Source organism: Manis pentadactyla, chromosome 1, assembly GCF_030020395.1.
Source record: "Manis pentadactyla isolate mManPen7 chromosome 1, mManPen7.hap1, whole genome shotgun sequence".
Taxonomy (NCBI): Eukaryota; Metazoa; Chordata; class Mammalia; order Pholidota; family Manidae; genus Manis; species Manis pentadactyla.
Window position 1 is genome coordinate 200,634,799 of NC_080019.1, and position 22,156 is coordinate 200,656,954.

Genomic DNA, 22,156 nt, shown 5'->3' on the forward strand with positions numbered 1-22,156 from the left:
CAATTTCCATCATTGTCTTCTGGCATCCATTATTTCTGGTGAGAAGTCCCTTGTCATTTGTACTGGTGCTGCCCAGTACATAGTATGTCTTTTTTCTCTCGCTCTCAGACTGCTTCACAAGTTTTCTTTCATCTTTGGTTTTCATCGCTCTGGCTGCGCTCTGCCGTGGCACATTTTATGTTTCTTCTGCTTAGGGTTCAGTGACCACTGTGGATCACTGAGTTGGTATCTTATCAAATTTGCACTTTGCAGTCATTAGTATCGCCACATTCTCACTGTCTTCTCCTTCTGGAACTGCAGTGATGTGAATATGAAATTATTTGATGTTGTCCCACAGATCCCTGTAGCCTCTGTTGATTTTTCTTCTATCTTTTATTTTCCCTTGAGTCCTTCAGATTGAATGATTTCTATTGATTTTTCTTCAAGTTCACTGATTCCAGTTTTTTCTTTTTCTGCTTTTAAGCTCATTGAATGAGTTTTCCACTTCACATGTTGGTTGCAATTCCGGGTTTTAAAACTTGACTCCATTGATATGTTTGTAAAAATAATTCCAAATCCACAATAAGACATAATTAAAATGGCAAAAGTTAAAGAGAGAATCTTAAAGGCAGCAAGGGAAAAATATACTTGACCCCTGAATAACGTGGGGAATACGGCACTGACCCCCTGCACGGTCAAAAATTCACATATAACTTTTGATTCCTCCAAAACTTGTAATAGCCTGTGGTTCACCATAGCCTTACTAATAAAATAAACAGTTGATTGACACATTTTGTATGTAACATGTTTTATGTATTGTATTCTTAAAGTAGGCTAGAGAACAGAAAGTGTTTTTTTAAATTGTCACAAATCTCCACAGAATTTTTTTCCAGTATACTTATTAAAAATATTCACATAGAAATTGATCCATGCGCAGTTCAAACCCATGTTGTTCGAGGGTCAACTGTAGTTACATACAAGGGAAATCCCCTAAATCTACCAGCTGATTTTTCAGAAGAAACTTTACAGGTCAGAAGGGAGTGGCAGGATATGTTTAAAGTGCCGACAGGGAAAGACTTACAACCAATAATACTCTGCCTTCAAGGTTATTGTTCAGAATTGAAGGAGAGAGACAGTTTCCCAGACAAGCAAAACTAAAAGAATTTATCACCAGTAGATCAGCCTTACAAGAAATGTTCAAAGGCATCTTTAAGCAGAAAAAAAAAATGGCTGTAACTGAAAGTAAGGAAATATACAAAAGAAACAGTTTCATTGGTTAAGGCAAATACATGGTAAAGTCAGTAAATCAGCTCTTTAGAAAACCTAGTATGAAGGCTAAAAGACAATATAGTAAAATTAAGTATGACTACAATAAATAGTAAGAGGTACACAAAACAAAAAGATATAAAATAAGATATAGAGATTCTGGATTCTGCTATCTTCTTTTGAAGAATGTGGATTCGTGTTCTAGTTGTCAGTTCTAATTACTGGCTTATAATGTTGGACCCAAGTAGGCTTGTTTTTATGTTTTGTTAGGACAGACAGGTAGATGTCTAAGGATGTTTCTCTAGCCTTTTTAAGTTGACAGAACACAGCCCCCAAACCTGAGGCTCATGTTGGGGCTTGGTTTGAGAGTTGGGGCAGGCCTTCCTCTAGCTGTGGTCCCCACTCTACAGCCTTCCTGAGGTCTGAGCTTAATATCGGGTCACTAACAAGGTGCAAGGGAGGCCTCCTCACTGTGTCTGCTCTGGAACTGACATGCCGTCTGTAGCACAGCCTGGGCTCTGTGGTCTGTCCTCAGCCCCACAGGACCACGCTGTGGGAAGATTCCAGCCAGTGCTCTCACCTGAGCATGGAGCGGTCAGGGGAGGGCTGGCTGGGGAGCCACACGTAGACTTTTGGGCTCTCCTAGGCTGTGACTGCCCCTCATCCCAGTCTCACCAGCTACTCCAGACTCTGATCATTGCCTCCCTGGCTCAGTGGGAGCACCGTGCTCTGCTTGGATCACAGTCCGCCATCCTGTGGTCAGGAAGCCATCTCCAGGTCAAGAGTCATGGTGGCCATGAGGGGCATGCAGTGGGTTTTGCTTCTTCCAGGGTCGCAGCTGTGGGCTGCCTGTTGTGTACAGCCTGAAAACGATAGCCTCTTGGAGTTTTCTCTGTCTAGTGGTTGTTCGTGGAGGGAGGGCTTCTCTGCCACTCATTACTCTGCCAGAGCTGGGATCTGTCCCCGGAGCCCTGTGGCCTGCTCCGCACAGGTCGGCGATGTCCAGGCTCGTGGCTCGGCTGTCATCCCGGCACTCCCTCTACCACCGTCCTGGGGATTCTCTTTGTCTCTCTTTTGAGTTGAATTCTCTGTTTTCTGGATTCCACATTTTCTTATTTTTGGTTGATTTCTTTAGGGAGAGGAACCTTCTGTAGCTTCCTGAGAAAGAGTGGCAGGAAGGTGAAATTTTTGAGACCTGTATGTCTGAAAATGCCCTTATATATTAAACCATTGCACTTGACTAGTAGCTGATAAGGGAGAGAATTCTGGGTTGGAAATAAGCCTCCCTCATAATTTTAGGCATTGTTTCATTGACTGTCTAATGCCCCATGTATTCTTCTTTTTTTTTTTTCCCCTGAAACTTAACTATCCTAATATTGGGCCTTGAAGGCTGGTTCTACGATTTTCTTTTCTCTCTTTTCCATCTCTTGGTATTTTTCTTTACTTTGGAGGGATTTCTTTAACTTTATCTTCCAACCTGTATGTTGCATTTTTCATTTATGTTCAATATTTATTTTTTAAGAGCTTGTTTTTCTTTCTGAATGCTCCCGGTACTTAAAAACGAAATAGTTGTTTCGTGTATGTTTTCCTAGCTCTGAAAACAATGACGGTTGTTTTTGAGGTTTTTGCCTCTGTGTGGTTTTTCTCCAAGTTGCTTTTCCTGTGTGTGTTTCGCCTCTGTCCTTTGAGTTACGTGCCCTCCTCTGTGGCATGGAGATGATTCTTGGTCATCTGGATCCCTGGTTTGTGTGCTGCCAAGTTCACGCCTTTTGCTCCACCCCTTGCGTGAGCCAGTGGACACCTGAGCTGTGGAGCATGAGGCCTGGTTCCTCGGGGCCTCTCACAACTGGGGAGTAAGTAGGAAGTCTCAGGACTGGAGGAGTTTCTTTGGCATGTGTGGCCCAGAGCTTTCTCACTCTCCACTTCTCGCGATGGGGCCTAGGGAAGAGGTGGCAAAGCCCTACTCTCAGGAACTGTCTAGGCCTCTGGGGTCTGTCCCGCCCTGGACAGGGTAGGAGCACACCTTACACACTGGATGGAGAGGCACCCTGAGTGCTTGTGCTGGTGAAGGAGGATGGAGGGGCCTGCAGGGTGGTGTAGACTAGTCTCTGGTCATCTTCAGAGAGTCCCAAGAAGCTGTGATTCTAGGGGCAGAGAAGGCAAGCCCTGAGGCCCTGAGAGCTGTGCGCCTGCCTGCCCTGATGGCCACTGTCTCCTAGTCCCAGAGCTGGTGGCCTGCCCCGGCACGGTGAGGGTCCAGGTCTCCCCTGGCCCAGCCCCTTCCCCTGCCCTGTCTGGTGTCCAGCCAGACTGCTGCTTCTGCAGGAAGCCGCACGCAGGCACCTCTCCTCCATGGCTAAGGTCCAGGAGGCTTGGCGGCAGGCACCAGTGGGTATTGTGAAGACATAGACCAGAATAAGACCCCCAGCTTCCTGCCTTTGGCCAAGCTGAGTGGGCTGATGGGGAAGGCCCCACAAGAGGACTCTGCCTGTTGGTTCCCCCAGGCCTCCTCACCACCAGGTCTTGAGCATCTTCCCAGGTGTTGCTGAGGCAGAAGCTGAGAACCCTAATGCCAGAGGAGCCTTATGGCGGTGCATTGACAGGCCTGGAGAGGAAGGCCCTGGATGTGCACACGGCCAGAAACAGGGCTCACCCGGGGCCACCATCCCACCCTGTGTGCTGCTGGAGCTCCTGTGCTTTGTTCCCTGTGGTGAGCCCAGTGTCGAGGGGAGAGAGGGCACCCCGAGGACCCTGGGCTGATTGCACTTGCCGCCGCAGTGCAGAGTACATCCCTCTTCCCCATGCCAGCTTTCCTTGCTAACTTTAGAGGGTAGAGATGAGGCAACCTGCCTTCCCTCTCCTGTCTTCAAAATTGGGCCACCGTGGCTTTCTAAGGGCTCAGAAGGCCTTTTCTCTCTCTTCAGCCCCTCCTGTGCAATTCCTGCCGAGGTGGGGGCCGGTGGCCTGCCCAGTGGAACCAGCACTTCGGATTTGTGGGATTGCCCGCCCTCCCCCTGTGCTGAGCCACACCACCAGGTTCACAGGAGGCCCTCTATTTCTTTAGCTGCAGATCTGGGACACAGCCGGCCAGGAGCGATTCCGCACCATCACCCAGAGCTACTACCGCAGTGCCAACGGGGCCATCCTTGCGTATGACATCACCAAGCGGAGCTCCTTCCTGTCGGTGCCTCACTGGATCGAGGACGTGAGGAAGTATGCGGGATCCAACATCGTGCAGCTGCTGATCGGTAAGCTGGGGGGCCGGGGCCACCGATCCCATCTCTATCTGTTTCAGTCTGTCTCCCTTCTAAACACAGGACGAGCCAGAGCACAGAGAGGGGCTCAGGTTGGCCAGGTAAGCATGGGGCCGGAACTTGAACCATGATCTTGCAAATTCTAATCCCGATAATCACTTATAAAGTTACACTCAAAACGGGAACTAGAGGAAGGAAGAAAGGAAGCTGACATTTGCTTTGCAGTCAGCACTTATCCACATGGTGGTTAACGCTGGTTAAGTCTTTGCGTCTTAGCTCTAGTGCCCGCAGCCCTGTTCTCATGTGTCAGGGTTGAAGCGAAGGCACAGAAAACTGAAGTAGTTTATCCCAGGCCACACAGGCTGTGCGCATGTAAGCGTGAGCAAAAAGCGTGACCAGTTCTGCTGATCCTAATTCAGGGACTTGCTCTATCACACATGCTGCAGAGCAGGCTTCTCAAATGTTTGTGTGCCTCTGAATCACCTCAAAGGCTATTAAAACAGATGCTGGTATCACCCCCAGTGTCTGATTCAGGAGGTCTGGGTAGGGCTCATGGATGTGCATTTGCAGCAAGTTCCCTGGTAATGCTGGTGAAATCCATGTTGCCGGGCCAGGGACCCCACTTTGAGAACCACTGCTGCAGAGTGATGCTGTTACCTCCATTTTTCCTTTTCCTTCTACCTAAACTTCCCTGACATGGGCTCAAAAAGCTCTGGACCATTAGTGTGGTCCCTGGAGTCCTCAGGCCAACTGTCAGGTGATTCTTCTAAGATGATATTGTACAGATGGGGTCTGGGCATGAATACAGCTGGGAAAAGGGTGGCTTTTGGTTTCGTAAAGCCTGGCCTCCCTAGCCTGCCAGGACTAGGGTGTGGAAGCACTGGGCAGAGCTAAAACCACCTTTCACCCCCAACCTTGGGCAGGAAGGGAGCTCTCCTGACCCGGCCTTACATTCCCCTTTTATCCAGGACATTCTATTATAGAGCATTTTATACAAATACAAAAATTGAATAATGGCATGATACCCACAATAGTGTCCAGATACCCATCACCCAGCTTCAGCAATTAGCAACTCATGTCTGATTTCATCCCCGCCTTCATTCCCTTGAATTATTTTGAGGCAAATCCCAACACCAAACTATTTTATCTAGAAATATTCCAGCATGAATCTATAAGAAATACAAGCACTTAAAAAATACATAACAATACCAATTTAGTGTCTAAAAAATATCGACATTTCTTCAATACAATCGAGTAGCTTATCTGTGTTCTGATTTATAGTTGCTCATAAATAGCACATGTGCTTTTTTTTACTTTGTTGAAATCAGGATCCAAATAAGTTCCACATAATCGAATTGGTTGCTGCATCATTGAAGGCTAACCAGTGACATTTTAGATCTTTATAGATGCTTATCTTTTTTTTTTTTGCCCTTCCTATAATCGCATTACAAAAATCAACCACTTCAACACTTTAGAGAATTCTAGAAATTAGGTCAAGAAGCAGTTTATCAGATTATTTGGAACATAACGAAACATCTCCAAACTCATAGGAGAAGCCAAAGCTGTACTCCCAGGTAAAGTGAGAGTGTATGTTCTTACTATTAGAAAAGGAAAATAATCAAAACCCATGATTTTATAGAGAATAAAAAAATTCCAAAGGAAAATAGGAGAGACCAAACAGTAATCATAAATGAAAGTTTAGCAAAAAAAAAAAATTAACAACGCCAGATTTCTTTGTCAACTACCACACTGGTGGAGTGCCTGCCCAGTGCCACCTGTGTAATCCCTCCTCTGCCAAAGGTTGCATCATAGATCGGGGAGTTGAGTCAGACAAAGTGACTTACCCATGGTCACACAGCAAGTGAGCTGGAGTTTCTTTACTGGTCTTCTTCCAGCTCTAAAGTACCATATTCTTTTCACCAAACTTTACTGCTGTTTCTTAGGAAGAAGCAATGAAATATAAAAGCCTTTGGCAGAGATAAAAAAGAGAAAAGAGGGAAAAGAGAGACTAAGGGCTATCTATCAACAAGGGCTGTAAAATAAAGTTTGTTTTTAAAGATAGATTACCATGTGCAACTGTGTTTATTGGTGGCTGACAGCAGTAGATGACACTAGGTCTCAGCTCGGCCTTGCCAGGTAGAACAGGGCTTGCCTGGCACCTGTGGGCTCACCAAAGCTGCACCTGGCCTTCCCCTACAGGAAACAAGTCGGACCTCAGTGAGCTCCGGGAGGTGCCCCTGACTGAGGCGCAGAGCCTCGTAGAGCACTACGACATCCTGTGTGCCATCGAGACGTCTGCCAAGGACTCGAGCAACGTGGAGGAGGCCTTTGTGAGGGTGGCCACAGAGCTGGTCATGAGGCACGGGGGTCCCCTGCTCAGTGAGAAAGGCACTGACCACATCCAGCTGGACAGCAAGGACATCGGAGAGAGCTGGGGCTGTGGGTGCTGACCGGGGTGCAGAGCAGGCAGGCAGGGGCCTCCCCACCACCTCTCTGTCTCTGGCCTGCCAAGCCCAGCCCTCCAGAGCTGGCCCTCCAGGACACCAGCCATTCTAGGGCAGCTGGATAAAATCCTGGAATTTTCCATCCCATGGCCTGGATGCTTGATGGGAAAGCTACTATCAAGGAAGGCGGAAGCAGGGTACCTCGTGCAGGAGGCCTGTTGGTGCAGGGCAGGGTGTGGGGCCCCTCCTGCCAGCCAGCGGCTGTCCCCTCCACGTCCTTACATTCCAGGACTGGCCTGAGCCCGCTGGTATGGACCGCAGCGGGAGAGGGGCCCGGAGTGTGTCTGCCCTGCTCCAACCGTCCTGGTTTTGACTATTTCACCCCCGGAGTCTGCTGCAGCTGTGGCAGCAGGTTGCTGCTTTCCAGGGGTGTGGCTGGTGCCCGGGGCTCTTCTGGGTCATTCCAGGCCTTTGTAACTGTAGAGAGCAAGAGCAACCAGCCCATGAGACTCGGTTCCTAAGCACGGCTCCAGGGAGGCCCTGACGCCTTCCAGGCGGGGAGCCTGCCTGCCTTCACTGCCAGCTCTGAGCTCACAGATACCTTGGGGCCCAGCTAGCTGCCTTAGCAAGACCTCTCAAGTTTTCTGGTTTTCATGTAGTTTCTTGTTTTCACCAGCACAAGTGTGGGGTCATGGCTCATGACCAAGTGCGGACCGTCTGCTGGCTTGAGGCCCAAAGTTTTGCCACTCAGGTTGCAAAACTAGCTAATTCTTCAGCACTGGCTCTAAGAAGTTTGGGGGAGGGGAATGAGATGGCAACGGGACCATTTCAGGGGGGACGTAAAAGCTTGTGCCCCTGCGGTGCAGGGCCAAGAGGCTCCGTCAGGGCACCCGCTCTCATACCCCATCCAGAAACCCTTCCTGCTGTGTTCAGAGTATCAACTCCCCCCTTTCAGGGCTTAGAGAGCTTCCCAAGCAAAAACGGTGAAGCCTGGCAGTCCTGGTCTGGCCATTTCATCGCCCTGTGCCCACCAGCCCAAACAGCCTCAATGTGCTGGGTGCTGAGGTCAGAAGGCAGGCAGGGGCCTGGGTTTCTGGGGCTCTTGGAAGCAGCCCTGTCCTCTGGAGTACAGCTCAGAGGGCCACAGGGTCGATCTTCCCAAGCCAACGCCATCCTCCATGTCAGCCCACTCCAGCCCCTTGGGGGGGCCACAAGATATAAACTGCTCTCGGGCTGTGGGCAAGGTCTCATTTTGGGGAGGCAGCCCAGAGCCCAGGCTGCACTCTGGGCCGGCCAAGCAACAGCCCCAGCTGACTTCCCTTGCTTCAACCCCACACACGATGGTCTGTGTTGCCCCCTCCCAGGCAGGCCTGGCTGCAGAGCAAGAAGCCAGAGCTTTGCAGCCCTGTATAGAGGTGATGCGGGGCTGGGCAGGACAGGATTCCCTGGCGGAGGTGAGAGAGCAGGGTGGCAGCCATGGGACTGACAAGCCTGGTCCGCAGGGGAAGGATGGTGGCCTGGCGGGGCCAGGAGCTGCTGAGCAGGGGTCCACACTCCTGGGAATCAGCCCACTGTTGGCTGGGGCGGGACGGGAGCTGGGAGCATGAGGGCTGCTTGGCGTCCTTCCTCAGCAGCCTCGCTAATAGGATGGCGCTGAGAGGGACCTGGGGCTCTCCCTGTCTTGTCCCTCCACTGCAGTGCCTGGCTTCCTCCTGCCAAGTAGCAAGTGCCCATCACTGAGAGGTTCCCTAAAGGGGTGCCTTGTTCAGGCCCAGGTCAAGTCTTCCAGCCCCATGCCCTCTCTGCCAAGGGGCTGATAATTTGAGCAGATCTGGGCAGTTAAGCAAGGCCCAGGTGGGAAGAGAAGGCTCATGAAGCCTGGCCTTGCAGAGACCTGCTGCTTTGGAGAAGGGGAGACGTGAGGGGTCTCAGAGCGGAGGCTGGGGCCTGTACCCTATGACTGGCCCCAGTCCCCACTGAGCACAGGTGCAAGCCTCCTTTGCCCCTTGCTGGCCTGCCCTGCCTCAGGGCTGGGGAAGGCCCTGGGCTGCTGGGAGGATCTGGGGTGGGCACAGGAACGGGGAGGTGGGGTGGGGGGGTAGGATGGTGATGGGCTCGGAGGTCACCTTGGACTGAGCCCTGTACCTCCTGACCCCGGGGCCGGAGGCAGCACAGGCTTGGCTCGGAAGGGGGAAGAGAGTAGCCGGCCTACCTCAGATGGGGGTGGGGGAGGTTTCCTCTCCCCAGGGCCTCGTTCTCTGCACCTCTTGCTACCCCCTCCAGGCAGCTCACTCCAGGAGTTTGGCCTAGATGTCGGGGGGCCACCTTGGGCACCTTGCCTTCTCTCCCCATCCCACCACAGAGCCCTCTGCGCCTCTGGTTCAGACAGGCCTCATCCTCCCACCTGGACACCTCACCGCCCTCCTCGGACCTTGGACTCCCAGCTGCCATCACTCCAAGCCACCCTCCTGGGGCTGTCAGCCTGGCAGATGTGAAAGGTCACTCCTGGTCCCCTCCCCTGCAAGCTGTCTGGGGTGCCCTGGGACCCTCTGTATGTGGTCCATACTCCAGCAATGTCCAGAGCCCCCACAGCTGTGCCCCAGCTTCTCTCCAGCACCTTCTTGTCTCCCAGGAGCACCCTCTGTCCAGGCTGGCCTCTTGCCCTTCTGGACTCACCACTCTGCCCTCTTATTCATGACTTTTAGAATCCCACGTGTGGCCCAGCTGGACACCTCTGAGAACGGGCACCACCCTGAGCCAGGCTCTTGCTCATAGTACCCTCTGGCAGGAATGGCTCCCCCACCGTCCAGGCCCGGCTTGGCCTGCGAGGTCCACCCTTCCCTCCCCCCACCAACCTTCCCGGGCTGAAGCCACTACAGGTTCCATCAGAGATGCTTCCTGGGCCCTCCATCTCAGACACACATGCTGATGCTCAGGCCTGGCCCTGGATATAATGATAGCCGCATGCTGCATGGGGGCCTCACTACCTCTCTGGGCCTTAGTGAGGCTCTGACATGGGTCTGAGAAAATGGGGAAGTAGGTGAGACAAAACAAGACCCACCCCTGTTTCCTCTTCAGCAGCCCAGGGCCTCTGGGGTAAAAGAACAGTTTAATCTCTTCCTTTGTTTATAAATTACCCAAGAACAGAGCAGGTGAGGCAGTGGCTAGAGTACAGAAGAGGGGGCAGGGGACTGGGGCCAGATGGAGGGCCAGGAAGTGTCCTGGCAGCCACCAAGCTGGAGGAGGGCCATCTGTGACCTGGGTGGGGCTGGTGGGGCCTGGTCTAGAGGGAGAACAAGAGGCTGGTGTTTAATACAAGCGCAGTGGGTCAGGCAAGGGACATTGATCTGGACTCCTAAGCCAGACAGATGGATCCCCTGTCCTCCCAGCGGAGGGTTTAGGCCCCAAGGACACAGATCCCAGCAGGCATGGTGCTGGAGGAAGCTCCTAATTCATATTGAATTCAGTTACTCTTTCCCAGGAGGCCGTGCCCTCGGACCATCTGAGCCCTGCCAGCCTGGGCAACTGGGAGGTGGGGAAGAACTCAGTCAGCCCAAGGATGCCATTTGCATTTGGGAATTTTTCACGATACCTATTTATGATATATGAATCTTTATAGCAAATCTATTTTTTAAAACATGGAAAAGTTGCCTTTATGGAAACTCAGCAGAGCCAGAGTATACACATTCCGAAACCATTAAACAGATTTTTGTGACAAGCCAATGGTGCCCAAGACTGGTTCTCTCACTTCAACCAGGAGCTGGCCCAGGTGGCCACATCCCCACAGATGGTCCCACATGCCCAGCAGGCTTCCGTTGACCAGTCTCCAGGCCTGGAGTAGGTGTGTGGGTGGGTGGGCAGACACAACTGTCCATTGTTGGGAGCCCTGTTAAAACCTCTCTGGGTCCCAGACCAATAAGGGATCCTTGTGCCAAGAGGCAGTTGGTGCCTAATGGGCAGGGGTTTGGTCACATACCTGTGTGACCTTGGGCAAGTCACTGCACCTCTCTGGGCCACAGGTTTCTTCAGTTGGGTTTGTGTTGGGCAGGTAGGCTGAGAAATACTGTTTGGTGATTTCTGGGCCACCAGGCCCCGTGCTCCTCACTTCTCCAACCCTGTAAGGGAGATGTTCTACCCCTGCATTTTGCAGAAAAGCCAACAGGCTCAGGGCTTGAGAGTGCCTTGCAGCCAACATGGAACTAAAACTTCCCCAGGTCAGGATCTGAGAGCCCCGTGAAGGCTGGGCTGGTCCTGCTCACTGCTCTTCCCAGGCATACAGTAGGTGCTCAAAGAACTACGTGAGTGCCTGCATCAGGCCCCTGGCACCAGGAAGCCCATGAGTCCGTAGCCCACTGAGATAATCTAGGGTCTGTTCCTGGTTGCCTGTGAAAGGGGCCTCTGCTGACATGGAGGAAGGATGAGAGCATGGGGAGGCTGCCAGTGGTGGCCAGGGGGTACCGCCCTTGCCCTACAGCCTTGTTCTAAAACAGACATTGTAGGGGGCAGACTAAACTCCATTCAGATCCCAGGTCTGTCCTGACTGGTGTGTGACCTTGGGCAAGTCATGTGTACTCAGAGCCTTGGTTTCCTCAAATTCAGGACTCTAATTCCTGTCCTGCCTGCATCTCAGGAAGCCACCAGGCGATAACCAGGCAGAGAGGAGCTCCATAAGCAGGCTGGAACAGCGGGCTCCTGTTTCCATCTGTGTCCCCAGCAGTAGAAGCCTCAATTCCACTGACTGAATGAGGAGGGCCTAGAGCCCTGGGCATCCCAGATGGCTCACACACCTGGCACTCGCCAGCAACTACCACTTCCAGGGAGAAATGCCTGTTGTTTGAGTGTCCTGCTCTCACCCAGGGCCCTGTGCCCCAGTGGGCCCCACGCCCACGTGTGCCCCTTTGAAGAAAACCCCAGAACTAGGCCTGTCTGAGCCGGGCCCCATGTCCCCTGAGGCTCAGACCAGGGAAGCCTGGACACAAGGTGCCCCGTCCCACTCACGTCCCTCTCATCCCCACAGCTCAGAAGTCCCCCCCTGGTCACCTTCCTCCCTGGGCCCCTGCCCACCCCACACAGCCTCCACCTGCCCTGCTCCTGCCTCCTGTCTCCACACCTGACTGCAGGGAGCCTCCCAGGGTAAGCCACACACTGACCAGGCCACCCCTTTGCTCCGACCCTGCTCGGCTCCCTGCTGCCCTCAGGCCCCCCCCCAAGAGGCCAACACCATCCAGGCCCGGCCGCTCTGTCCCCAACACTGGCCATCCCCAGCCCTGCGTGGCTCTGCCATTTCCCGTGAAGCTGCTTCCCTGGCAGGCAGACCCTGACCCGCCTAAGCAGCTGAACCGCTCCGGGTGGGGGCCTCTCCAGGCAGGGCCTCCGGTTCCCAAGCGCCTTGCTGGGACCTTGCCCCAAATGACAGGCGCCTGTGCCTGCTGCTGATTCCCACACACTGGGGGGCCCCTCCAGGGCAGGGGATGGGGAGTCTCGCCACTGCCCTTGGGGCTGCAGCCTGTGCCATTACTCCCCCACCCTGGAGAGAGCAGACCCAGCTCGCGCTTCCACCACCCCGCACTCCAGGTGCTCGCCAACCCCCTCTTCCAGGCATGGTGGGCTCTGCCCACCCACCTCAGCCCCCAGGTGAGCGAGGCCCACCCCTCCCACACCTGGGCTACTATTGCTGGGCTCTCCGTTGCCTCAGGACAGGCAGCCAGGGAACGGATGCAGAGTCGGAGTTTTTGACCCTTCATATCAAATTCAAAGCTGCTCATTTATTCATCATTACAGTGACAGTGGTATCTCTCAGGGAGCTGGAGGAGCTCTGTGCTGGGCTGAGGGGACTCAGGGGAGGTGTGGCCGCCAGGAAGTGGGGACCTGGGAGAGGAGGTAAGGAGACGTTGGTGGTCAGGGGCCTGGGAGCCGGCTCCTGGGAGCTGGGTGAGCCTAGCCAGCATGCTCCAGCCTTCTGCTCACGGTGGCATCATCCAGGAGTTTGTTGGAAATGCAGAATCAACCTCTACCCCAGAGCTCCTGAGTCAGCACCTGGATTTTAGCAAGATCTGTAGGGGATTTGTTTGCATGTTAACAATTTCAGGAGCACTGCTCTGCACAGCTTGTGCACCCCACCACGGGCAGGCCCTGACATCTCAGAAGTTTTTACATTCTTTTTAAAATAGAAACCATGAAGGTTCTTTCCCATTTACCTTTGGATTAAGTGTATTTTCCTTCCTTTGTACAAGTGCCAGCTTCATCTGTGGACATCAAGGGTAAAGGGCTGCAGGTTGGCTCCTTTCAAGGCTCTGGCCATAGCCAGGGCCTGTGGATGGGGTCAGTGGGGTCACCTGGGTCAGCCTAACACCCAGCCCTCTTCCATTCAAACTCTAACCCTATCTGGCAGTATTTGAGCTTGTCACCCCTAATAGGGGTTCTTGATCTTTTCTGGATCCCTGGCCACTTTAAGCTTAGACTCATTTGTTGGAAAAGATACAGATTTCACATATAGACCCAAATATGTGCTTCGTTGGCGGTTAGTAGGTGGCTAGCTGAAGGCTGCCCAATTCCCATGTCTCCTAAGAGCTTCAAGCTTTTATCAGGATGGTGGTTACAGCCACCTGAGATGAAGGAGCCTAATGTTTTTTGAGAGATTTCTGTATGCATTCTTAAGAGAGTCTAATGCGCATTCAGTGAGCAGCAGAGAGAAGATTTGACCCGTGGGGCATCAGGCTCTGGGTCGTGCCTTAGCCCCTCAAAATCCAGAGAGGGAGCCTCAGGTTTCAGACCATGGCTGCTGTGGTAACTACCCTCTACTCAGGTTTAATTCGACAAAGGGGATGTGAGTCTGGGTGGATGTTTCGGAAAATAACAGCCCTTATGGAAAGCTATCGGAAGGAACAAAGCTTAAAAATAAAACCTCTGTGCACAGAAATATCCATGGCAGCCTTATTTCTATAAAAAGGGAAATTCTGGGGCAGCCATCCCTCGTTGCAGTGTATTTTAGACAATGTTGAAGTGCTGATCACAGGAGAATCGCTGATTGGGTTGGGAGCACTGGGTCTACCTTCTACTTTTCTACACTTCCCTGTTGTTTCCTGTTGTTTTTTTGAAATAATGAATAGATACTATCTTTGTAATAGAAAGACACAATATACTTTGAAAGAGTCATGAAAACAACATAACATTCACAACTATTTATGATGTAGTATTCATTGAAAGACTCAGAATACCTTGGTCTAGAGCAGCTGTTCTCAAATTTTGTCTTCTCAGGACTCCTCTTAAATTTTTAATTTAAATTTTAATTCCTCAGAAATTTTGAGGGCCACAAAGAGATTTTCCTTATGTGGGTTAGATCTATCAATAGTTTACAGAGAGTGAAAATAAAGCAGAGAACATTTAAAAATATTTGTGTGTTCACTCAAAATTGTGTGGATAAACTCAAGGACATTAACAAAAATAAAATGTTTTAATAAAAATAGGTATGTTTCAAACAAAACAAAAAAATTTGTGAGTTGTGCCATTGTTCAACATTTTTGCAAATCTCTTTAATATCTGGCTTAATATAAATTAGCCAGATCCCCATGTCCGCTTCTGCAGTCAATCTATTTTGAAACCATACATTGTGTAGGCTCTGGAAAATTCCCTTTGATTTTAAGGGAGTTTTTAATTTGAGAGAATGAGAATGAAAAAGGCTAATAATGTCTTATTTTATGGAAACAGTTTTGAACTTATGAAGCCCCTGAGTCTCAGACCCCCCCCCAGGGGTCCCTGGAACCCCACTTAGGGAACTAGTGATCTAGTAAAATAATCACACAGGTATACAAGTTGGCCCCTGCAGCACTATTTGTAAAGGAGAATGTTGGATCAATTGTATCTCTGTCAACAGAGGACAAGTAAACTGTCCTTTCTACTTTATTTTATAGTAAAATAAATTTTATTTATTAATAAAATTAATAAAGGGAAACCTCACTAAGATGGAGTCAGGAGGCCAGCAGGGGGAGCTCTCACACCCTAACACTAGTCATCAATTACAGACCCGACGGGAAGATTGGACCTAAGCAAGATGCAGCTGCCACCTCACCTCCTCCTTGACTAGCTTGTAGAAGGAAGGAAGCTTTCTCTACCCGCCAGCAACAGACTAGCCAGTGAAAAGCTGGCAAAACTCAGCCAATGAAAAGCCATGATGCTGCAAACTCCCAGTTTCCTCCAATAGACTTTTTGTTTATAATGGGCCCCCCAAGCCTTCCCCTCTCATCTATAAAGGAGCGATCCTCTCTTCTGTTTTCCACTCCTTAATGGTTTTGCTGTAGCGACTCTGTCCTGAATTGTAGTTCTCTGCTATACCTGAAAAAACAAAAACTAAACCATTTTTGCCGGTAAGGTAAGTGACAGTTTTATTTCCAAGGTTAACATTCCCGAATCTATGTTCCTGGATTGCATTCCCTGAGACCTCACCAACTGTTTCACAGCTTTGCCTTTTCTTGGATGACCCTGTGGAGTCAGTCTCCATTGCTAGAAGGGTCCCCGGGCCACGAACGGGCTGTTCCCCACCTCGGGCAGAGCCGAGCGAGGACAGAGCCTTCCACCTTCTGCGATCTGCTGTCTCGGGCGCACGCACAGGGACTGGCCCAGGCCCCTTCCCTGAGGTGGAATGTATTCTTTGTCCAGCAAGGAAATTTTTCCTCATGTAGTTTGAGGTGTCATCATCGGGCTGGAGAGGGTGAGGGTCCATGCAGGCCCAACGTGGAGTCCTTGGGAGACCGAGTGTGCATGCCCCCTCCGCTCTGTTGCTGGGCGCACAGGAGGAGCACGGGTCCAGGCCACTATTGCAGGCAGGGTGGGACAGTGACTTCAGGGTTCTAGAAAGAGCTGCTTGTGAAGGTCGTCCACACCGCTTCCGGCCGGCCGCCTGCCCGCCACCATCCCTGCATCCCTTTGCGTTCCCTGCTCACCTGGGGCCAGAGGAATGCAGAAGACCAGCAGAGGGCTTGGCAGGAGGCCTCCTGGTGGGCAGCTGGCCATGGTACAGGGTGAGCGGGCAGCAAGCCTGGACTGAGGTAAGCCACCAGCAAGGCGGTGTGGTTGTCACAGTAGCTGGTACAAATTACCTCTGCAAATCCCCCAGTGCAGCTGGATTGTGAAAGTACTGACAAAGGAGATGATTGGGAGGCTGATGTCATGGTGACTGTGGGGATCGCTTGACGGTGGTGATAGAGATGGCGTTTACTTTTATAACAGGAATAAGGTCCATGGGTGGTTGGTGCTAGTGTGACAGAGGTGATGGGGATGGCGGTGGGGGGTGGTGATAGGGAAATGGTGGGGGTGGAGGGGTGAGTGGGAGGCTGGTGTGCAGGCCAGGACTGGTGCAGGTGGCCAGTGCTCCAGGTGAAGGTGAGCGGCCAGGGGCGGGGCATATTGGTGGCCACTATGGTCCTACAGGGGACAGTGGTGGCCAGTGGGGGAGAGCTGGCCATGTGGTGGGAGGTGTTGGTGCTGGGGCTGGTGGCTGTGGAGCTGGTGGGGATGCTGCACATGCTCTGTGGTGGCCTTGCTGGATTGGAAGGAGACCATGGGGAGGATGGAGATGGCGAATCGAGGTTCCCAGTGGACCCGTTTCTGTGGGGCTCTTGTGTGATTCCATCATCTGCTCGTGGAAGTCCCTGCCGGGCTGCTGGGTGACCCTCCACTCCGCCCACCCTCAGGGAGTCATCCCCTTTGCGGGTGACAATGGGCTCTCTGGGCTCCTGCTGGATCTCACAGACCGAGCTGCTCGGCCACTAGGATCAAGTCCTGTCATCGCTGTTGGGCCAGACCTGTGGCCACCTACACTGGCCTCAGGAAGAAGTAGAGGCAACATTTAAGGGGCATCCCACTAGGGAACTTGGGGTTGAAGGACCTTAGTTCTTGGGGGCTCCATACGCCAGCAGGCTTTCAAAGGGGCACTTTTTAGGTGTGGAAGGGGACCTGTCTGGGCCATCCTATCAGGTGCCTGTCGGGGCCCTGGGCTAGTGTCCACACAGTGTGGGGTATTGGGGAGCAGTACCTTCCTCAGGGATTTCTTGGGGTACTGAGGAAGTTCATGCGATGTGCTTCATGCAGGGCCTGGCATGTACTAGCCCTACACCCGGTATAGATGCCAGCTTCTCCTGCTCTCATGAGGCAGCTGTGTCACAGCTGATGGCTCACATGGAAATCAGACTCTCAGCCTGTGGGCTCCATCTAGTCAATGAACATGTCTTATTTGTCCTGTTAGACATAATCAGATTTTGATATAGTTGAAAATAATCAATTTTTTTATTTAGTTGCCAATGCTTGAATAAGTTGGGGGTTTCACGTAAACATTTAGATTTCCAGCCTCTCTGGAAGGGTGGGAAGACATTCTGGGTCCCTGTGTCCTCATGGCAGCGTTCGACCATGCCTCTTTGGATGAAACGGGGGCGCTCTAGTTTTCCGCAGTCTCCACCACTACCTACTGCCCAGACCCTCCCCTGAGTTTGAGGCTCCTGTTCCAGCCTCACCTGGGTGGGTCAGTGCCCTCCAGTGGTGCTTGGTGTCCCCGTGGCCTTCCTCATGGCACCCTCTGAGCCACAGGCCAGCCACGTGGAGATCCTTGAGGGAAAGACCTTGGTGTAATTATATTTGGATTTGGGTTGGCCAGTCGCGGGCCTGTAAATGTTATCTCATTTGGTGGAGAGAAGTTTATCTAAACTGCTGGCACTAGAATTCCTCTGAGGGAGAAAAGGGTCTTGTTGGAAGAATTTGGTGACTGTTGCTTGGGGTGGAACTGGGAGTCCAGACTTTGCGTGTGTCTGATGTCAGCGCTTTGAGGGCAGTTGTTTCCCTGAGCAAGGGAGGAGTTTGTTGTTTTGTTTCTGAAGAAGAGGGGTAAAGAGGAAGGAGAGGAGAGAAAGCGTGTAGGAGAGGAGAAGGGAAAGGGCCCAGGTGAGCCCAGACGGCTTCGTGGCTGGGGCAGAATGGCTAAAGGCCATTTTCAGAACAAGGACTAGCTTTTCAAGGTCCACCTGTTGCAGAGCTGGAAGCCCCTCCTTTCTTCCTGCCCAGGGTCTCCACTTCCTGCTGTGTTGTGAGAACCAGCTTTCTGTGGAATTCAGACAGGGGCTGAAGAGTGATGTGAAATCAGTCTGGGTGGCCTGTGTGGGAAGCAGGTGCCGGTGGACAGACGAGGGTGTGAGAACTGGGGCCGCGGGACCTGGTAGGCCCCGGGGAAGGCCTCAGGCATCCAGAGATCGTGCTTGGGGGTGGCTGGTGGGGAGGCAGGACAGCCTGTTTTACCAGGAACCTGGGGAACAGAGGAGCTCCAACTGATATCTGGTTCTAACACAATGGACCCAAGTTTCTAGGAGGAGCCAGACTTGAATGCTGAGAGGGGAAAAAATTAAAAAATCTGAGCTTGGATAAAATGGCTGAGCAGCCAGTTTACTTTGAGTTATGGGCTGACCAGGGCTGGTGGCATCTGGGGAGAGGCTCAGGGCCTGGCTGCCTGGCCTGGGGGTGACCCCAGAGGTCTGGGCTCAGTCTAGGAATTTGGGGTCACGCACAGCAGGCCAGCCAGGAGAGCCAGGCCCAGTGTGGCCATGACAACGAGAGCCACATCCCACCAGATCCCCGGGTGGGCCCAGGATGACTGCAGCTGCCAGCCGCAATTGCCCAGCTCATAGCCAGTCAGCAGGCCCAGCGGGCGGGAGGTGGCAAAGTGGGGGCTGGCACAGCGGACATGCAGCAGGGCCTCGGGCATGTGGTCCTCCAGCCAGAGGCGCAGGTACGTGAGGCTACAGTCACAGTGCCAGGGGTTCTGTGTCACGTCGAGGGTCTGCAGCTGGGGCAGGTAGTCAAAGGCGCCTGCAGGCACGGAGCTAAGGCTATTGTTGGCCAGCAGGAGGTTGCGGGTGTGGGCTGGCAGGGTGGGCAGGGCTGTGAGCCCCCGCCCCCTGCAGTCCACCCACAGCCCCATGGTTTCCAGGGCCTGGCAGGTGCACTGTGCAGGGCAGTCTGTGGTGGCCTCCGCGGCAGCCCAGAGCAGGAACAGGGCCCTCCAGGTGGGCATTGTGCAGGCTGGCTGGGGAGAGAGGGCTGTGAGGTGGAGAAGGGCCTGGCAGCCTGCACCCCTTCCCAAGGGCTAGTGGGTCTCATGGGCATAGTGGGACCTGACCTGGGACAAGAGACAGCTCACCCCCCAATGCCGGCCTCAGTCTCTCCTCTGTGAAATGGGGTGGTGAAGATTGAAGGAAGTGAAGTGTGCCCAACCCAGGCCTGGCTGTCACTTGAAAGGTGGGAGGTGAGTGTAGCTGTGGCTGTGGCAGGGGAGGGGAGTGAGGTAAGAACATTCTTGCCCTTAAGGGGAAGGGACCTCCTGGCCCCTAACAGAGACCCCAGCCCCTGCTCAGGGCTGAGGGGAGCAGATCCCTGCTAAATGACTTGCAGTCCTGGGTCCTGGCCCCCAGAGCCCAGGAAAGGGCCTTGGAGAGCTCCTCCCCGGCTGCTCCCAGCCCCCACCTGTAAGCCTGGGGACAGGCCGGTGGTGTGACTTCCTAGACCACCTTGTCCCGTCAGTTTCAGACGGCTTGCCCATGGCTAAGTTAGCTCTTCCATCATACCTGATACAGAAAACAGCAGAATGAGGGTGTTGAGCTGGGGACAGGGAAGGGAACCCAGAAGGGGCGCCCTCTGGAAAGCCACTCCTCTAGGGTAACACTGAGAATTGGGGACATTGAGGCCCAGGGACTGGGGGGGACTTGGGCAGAGTCTGTGTGAAAGAACAGACTCAAACTCAGATCTTGTGGGCTCCAGGCTTATGCCTGGCCTTCCCTCCACAACTGTTTCCCCTTCTCAAGACAAGTCCCCCGACCACAGCCAGCTTCCAGGGAGTTTACCGTGGATAAACCAATGAACCTTGGCTCAACCAAGGAGCCGGTGTCTGAGAGCGAATGCCCCGTCTGCCAGAGGGGAGTGCCAAGGGGCCGCTGGAGAGCTGCCTCCCTCCCCCTGCCAGCCTTGTCCCCTTGTCTCTGGCAGGGGCCCGCGGTGCGGGAGATGGAGCTGGGTAGTGAGGAGGGCCACTTACCTGTGGGGCCTGCAGTCCACACACCCTTTCTGTGGCCTGAACGGTCTGCTTGAGGCCAAGGTGGCAGTTCAGTGTAAGGCAGCTGATGGTGGCCACTGCTTGAGTGGGAGGAAGGAAATGGTGCAAATAGCCTGGCTTATCCCCCAAGTGCAGCCCTGAAGAGACTATCTCCAGAGAAACAGGGGGCCTTTGGGGTCCCTGGGCCTTGGCCGCAGAACTGCAGATCATCCCCAGGTTACGGAAGTGGTTGTGGGGGTCCCCACAGTGCATCCCACTGTATCACCAGTGCCTCGAGAGGCCTCAGTTACAGGGTCTGTGGGAGAGCCGAGGAGGCCCCCTTACAGGGTCCCAGGAGGTGGGGAAGGCTTCCTGGAAGAGGAGGAGACCCTGGAGGCGAGTGGCTCTGCTGGTTGTTCCTCCAAGCCTCAGTTTTCCTCATCTGTAAAATGGGAGCAATAGTCCCTCTTCTGCTTGCCTCACATTGGTGTAGGGTGGACAGCTGCCATGGCTGAGAAGCCTATGCGGGAGCCTATCCGTGTTTCATTTTCTTTGGTCCTGAATAGGCAGGAGAAAGTCTCCTTTTGGTGCCATTACATCTTCAGCAACTCCTAACCCTTCCTGATCCCTCTTTTTAAAGAAGGAGCTGTAAGCCTGAAGCTTGGAGCCTCTATCAGACATTAGTTAGCATTTAAGACCCTGGCTTTATTTGCATTATATTTATTTCAATAGCTACATTCTACTTAGTGGAGGAGCACCAGCTTTTCGTTTATGTCAGTGATAACAAAGTTGCCTTTAAAAGACAGATGTGTTTTAATTATATTTTCAATATTAAAAAATATTAACCCAAATCAAGCCCAACAGTAAAATATTACACTTACAACATCAAAACATTAATATATGTATTCTATGATAAGTTATAAAAATTGCACCAGTAGGAAATACCAGTACGTCAAGAAAGGGTTTGCAGAGATGGCAGTTTGCACCCGTGGAGGTCAGGGGAGGGCACTGATGTGGGGAACCCGTGGGGGTTAGCAGTGTTTTGGGAACAAGTAGAAGGGGGTCTGCCCTAGTAATCCAGAGATGCCCAGAAGAGGAGCCCAGAGTGAGGGGCTGCTGAGAGGAAAGGCACCCCCAGGTTCATCCCATTGGTCATGGCCTGTGTTGACCAAGGACACAAACCTTGAGAGAGGGTCCCAGGCCCCCAGTCTGGAGGCACTCAGAAGGGTTTAAGGCTGGAGGGGGAAACTGAGGAGCTGTGGATGCCTCCCCCAGCCAGGATGTAGGGAAGTTACAGCAGCAGGAAAAGTCAAGGGCAGAGGGCTGAGAGCTCTTTTACACGCTACCGTAGATGCAGGAGCATTCCTTAGGGTCACAGCACTGGGTGTTCTTTTTTTAGCACCTTGCAACGCATGGAGGTGCTATCATTCATTTACGTGTTTATATCTGCCTCTCGCCACCGGAGCATCAGCCTCCTGAGAGCCTTCTGCACTCTCCTCGTGGGGTCACAAGGCCAAGTCAGGCCTGCACCTCACTAATCCTCAACTAGTTTGTGCTGGGAGGTCGCACAAGTGCCCCCATGATTTGACTGTAAGAGATTCGGTCAGCGGGGAGGGACCCTGGTCGTTCTCCAGTCCCACCCTTACCGTGCAGGTGATGGGCGGCTCAGGGGGAGGCCTGGCTGGCTGAGCCCCTCAGCGCACCTGCCAGTGGCTGCCCTCAGCAGCCTCGTGCTCCTAGACACCTGGGTATTTTGTGTTCAGTGCTCAAGGGTGTGTTGTTAACGGTAGCACAAAACTGGTAACAAAAGGAATAAGTACAGGCACATTCACACCCTGGAACATCATATAGACATGTGAAGTGACGTAGAACTATAAGAATGGGGTTGAAGGAATTTCCCTTAAGTGTCAAAAGTAAATGCACAAAAATGTCAAGTAATACCCTATTTTGGTAAAACAGACTGTGATCAACCATCCTGGCCAGGATTATTTATCACCATGCCCTTCTCAGACCAGCCTCTGTCCTCGCCCATGTGTCCATCCTTCCTTCAGAGGCTGGGGTCCCCCAGTTCCAGCCCCCAGAGGGGCCTTGGGTCCTGTCCCCCGATGCAGCGCAGCTCTTCTCCCCAGGCAGGAGGGGGTATCCAC

At 52.7% G+C, this 22,156-nt stretch overlaps 2 protein-coding genes across 3 annotated transcripts in view; one reads left to right on the plus strand and one right to left on the minus strand.

Annotated features, from left to right (window-relative positions):
* Positions 1–10,666, plus strand: part of RAB43 (RAB43, member RAS oncogene family) — a 31,970-nt gene extending 21,304 nt beyond the window's left edge. The window contains exons 2-3 of the mRNA XM_036911527.2: positions 4,310–4,493; positions 6,699–10,666. Of these exons, the coding sequence (XP_036767422.1) occupies positions 4,310–4,493; positions 6,699–6,949 (435 nt within the window). The 3' untranslated portion in view covers positions 6,950–10,666. The remainder of the gene's footprint in view (positions 1–4,309; positions 4,494–6,698) is intronic.
* Positions 10,667–17,110: 6,444 nt separating this feature from the next.
* Positions 17,111–20,100, minus strand: GP9 (glycoprotein IX platelet). Of its 2 annotated transcripts, none has more exons than XM_036911366.2 (2): positions 20,013–20,100; positions 17,111–19,003 (listed from the first exon to the last, which is right to left on the minus strand). In XM_036911366.2, exon 2 carries the CDS (start codon positions 18,993–18,995, stop codon positions 18,468–18,470), a length of 528 nt encoding a protein of 175 aa, XP_036767261.2. In that variant the 5' UTR covers positions 18,996–19,003; positions 20,013–20,100; the 3' UTR covers positions 17,111–18,467. The 2 variants fall into 2 exon arrangements, with proteins under 2 accessions (XP_036767261.2, XP_036767260.2); XM_036911365.2 differs by having other exon boundaries at positions 17,111–19,007.
* Positions 20,101–22,156: the final 2,056 nt, after the last annotated feature.

Excerpts from the sequence above, each read along its gene's own strand:
- GP9 (XM_036911366.2), bottom strand. The coding sequence starts at position 18,995 with ATGCCCACCTGGAGGGCCCTGTTCCTGCTCTGGGCTGCCGCGGAGGCC.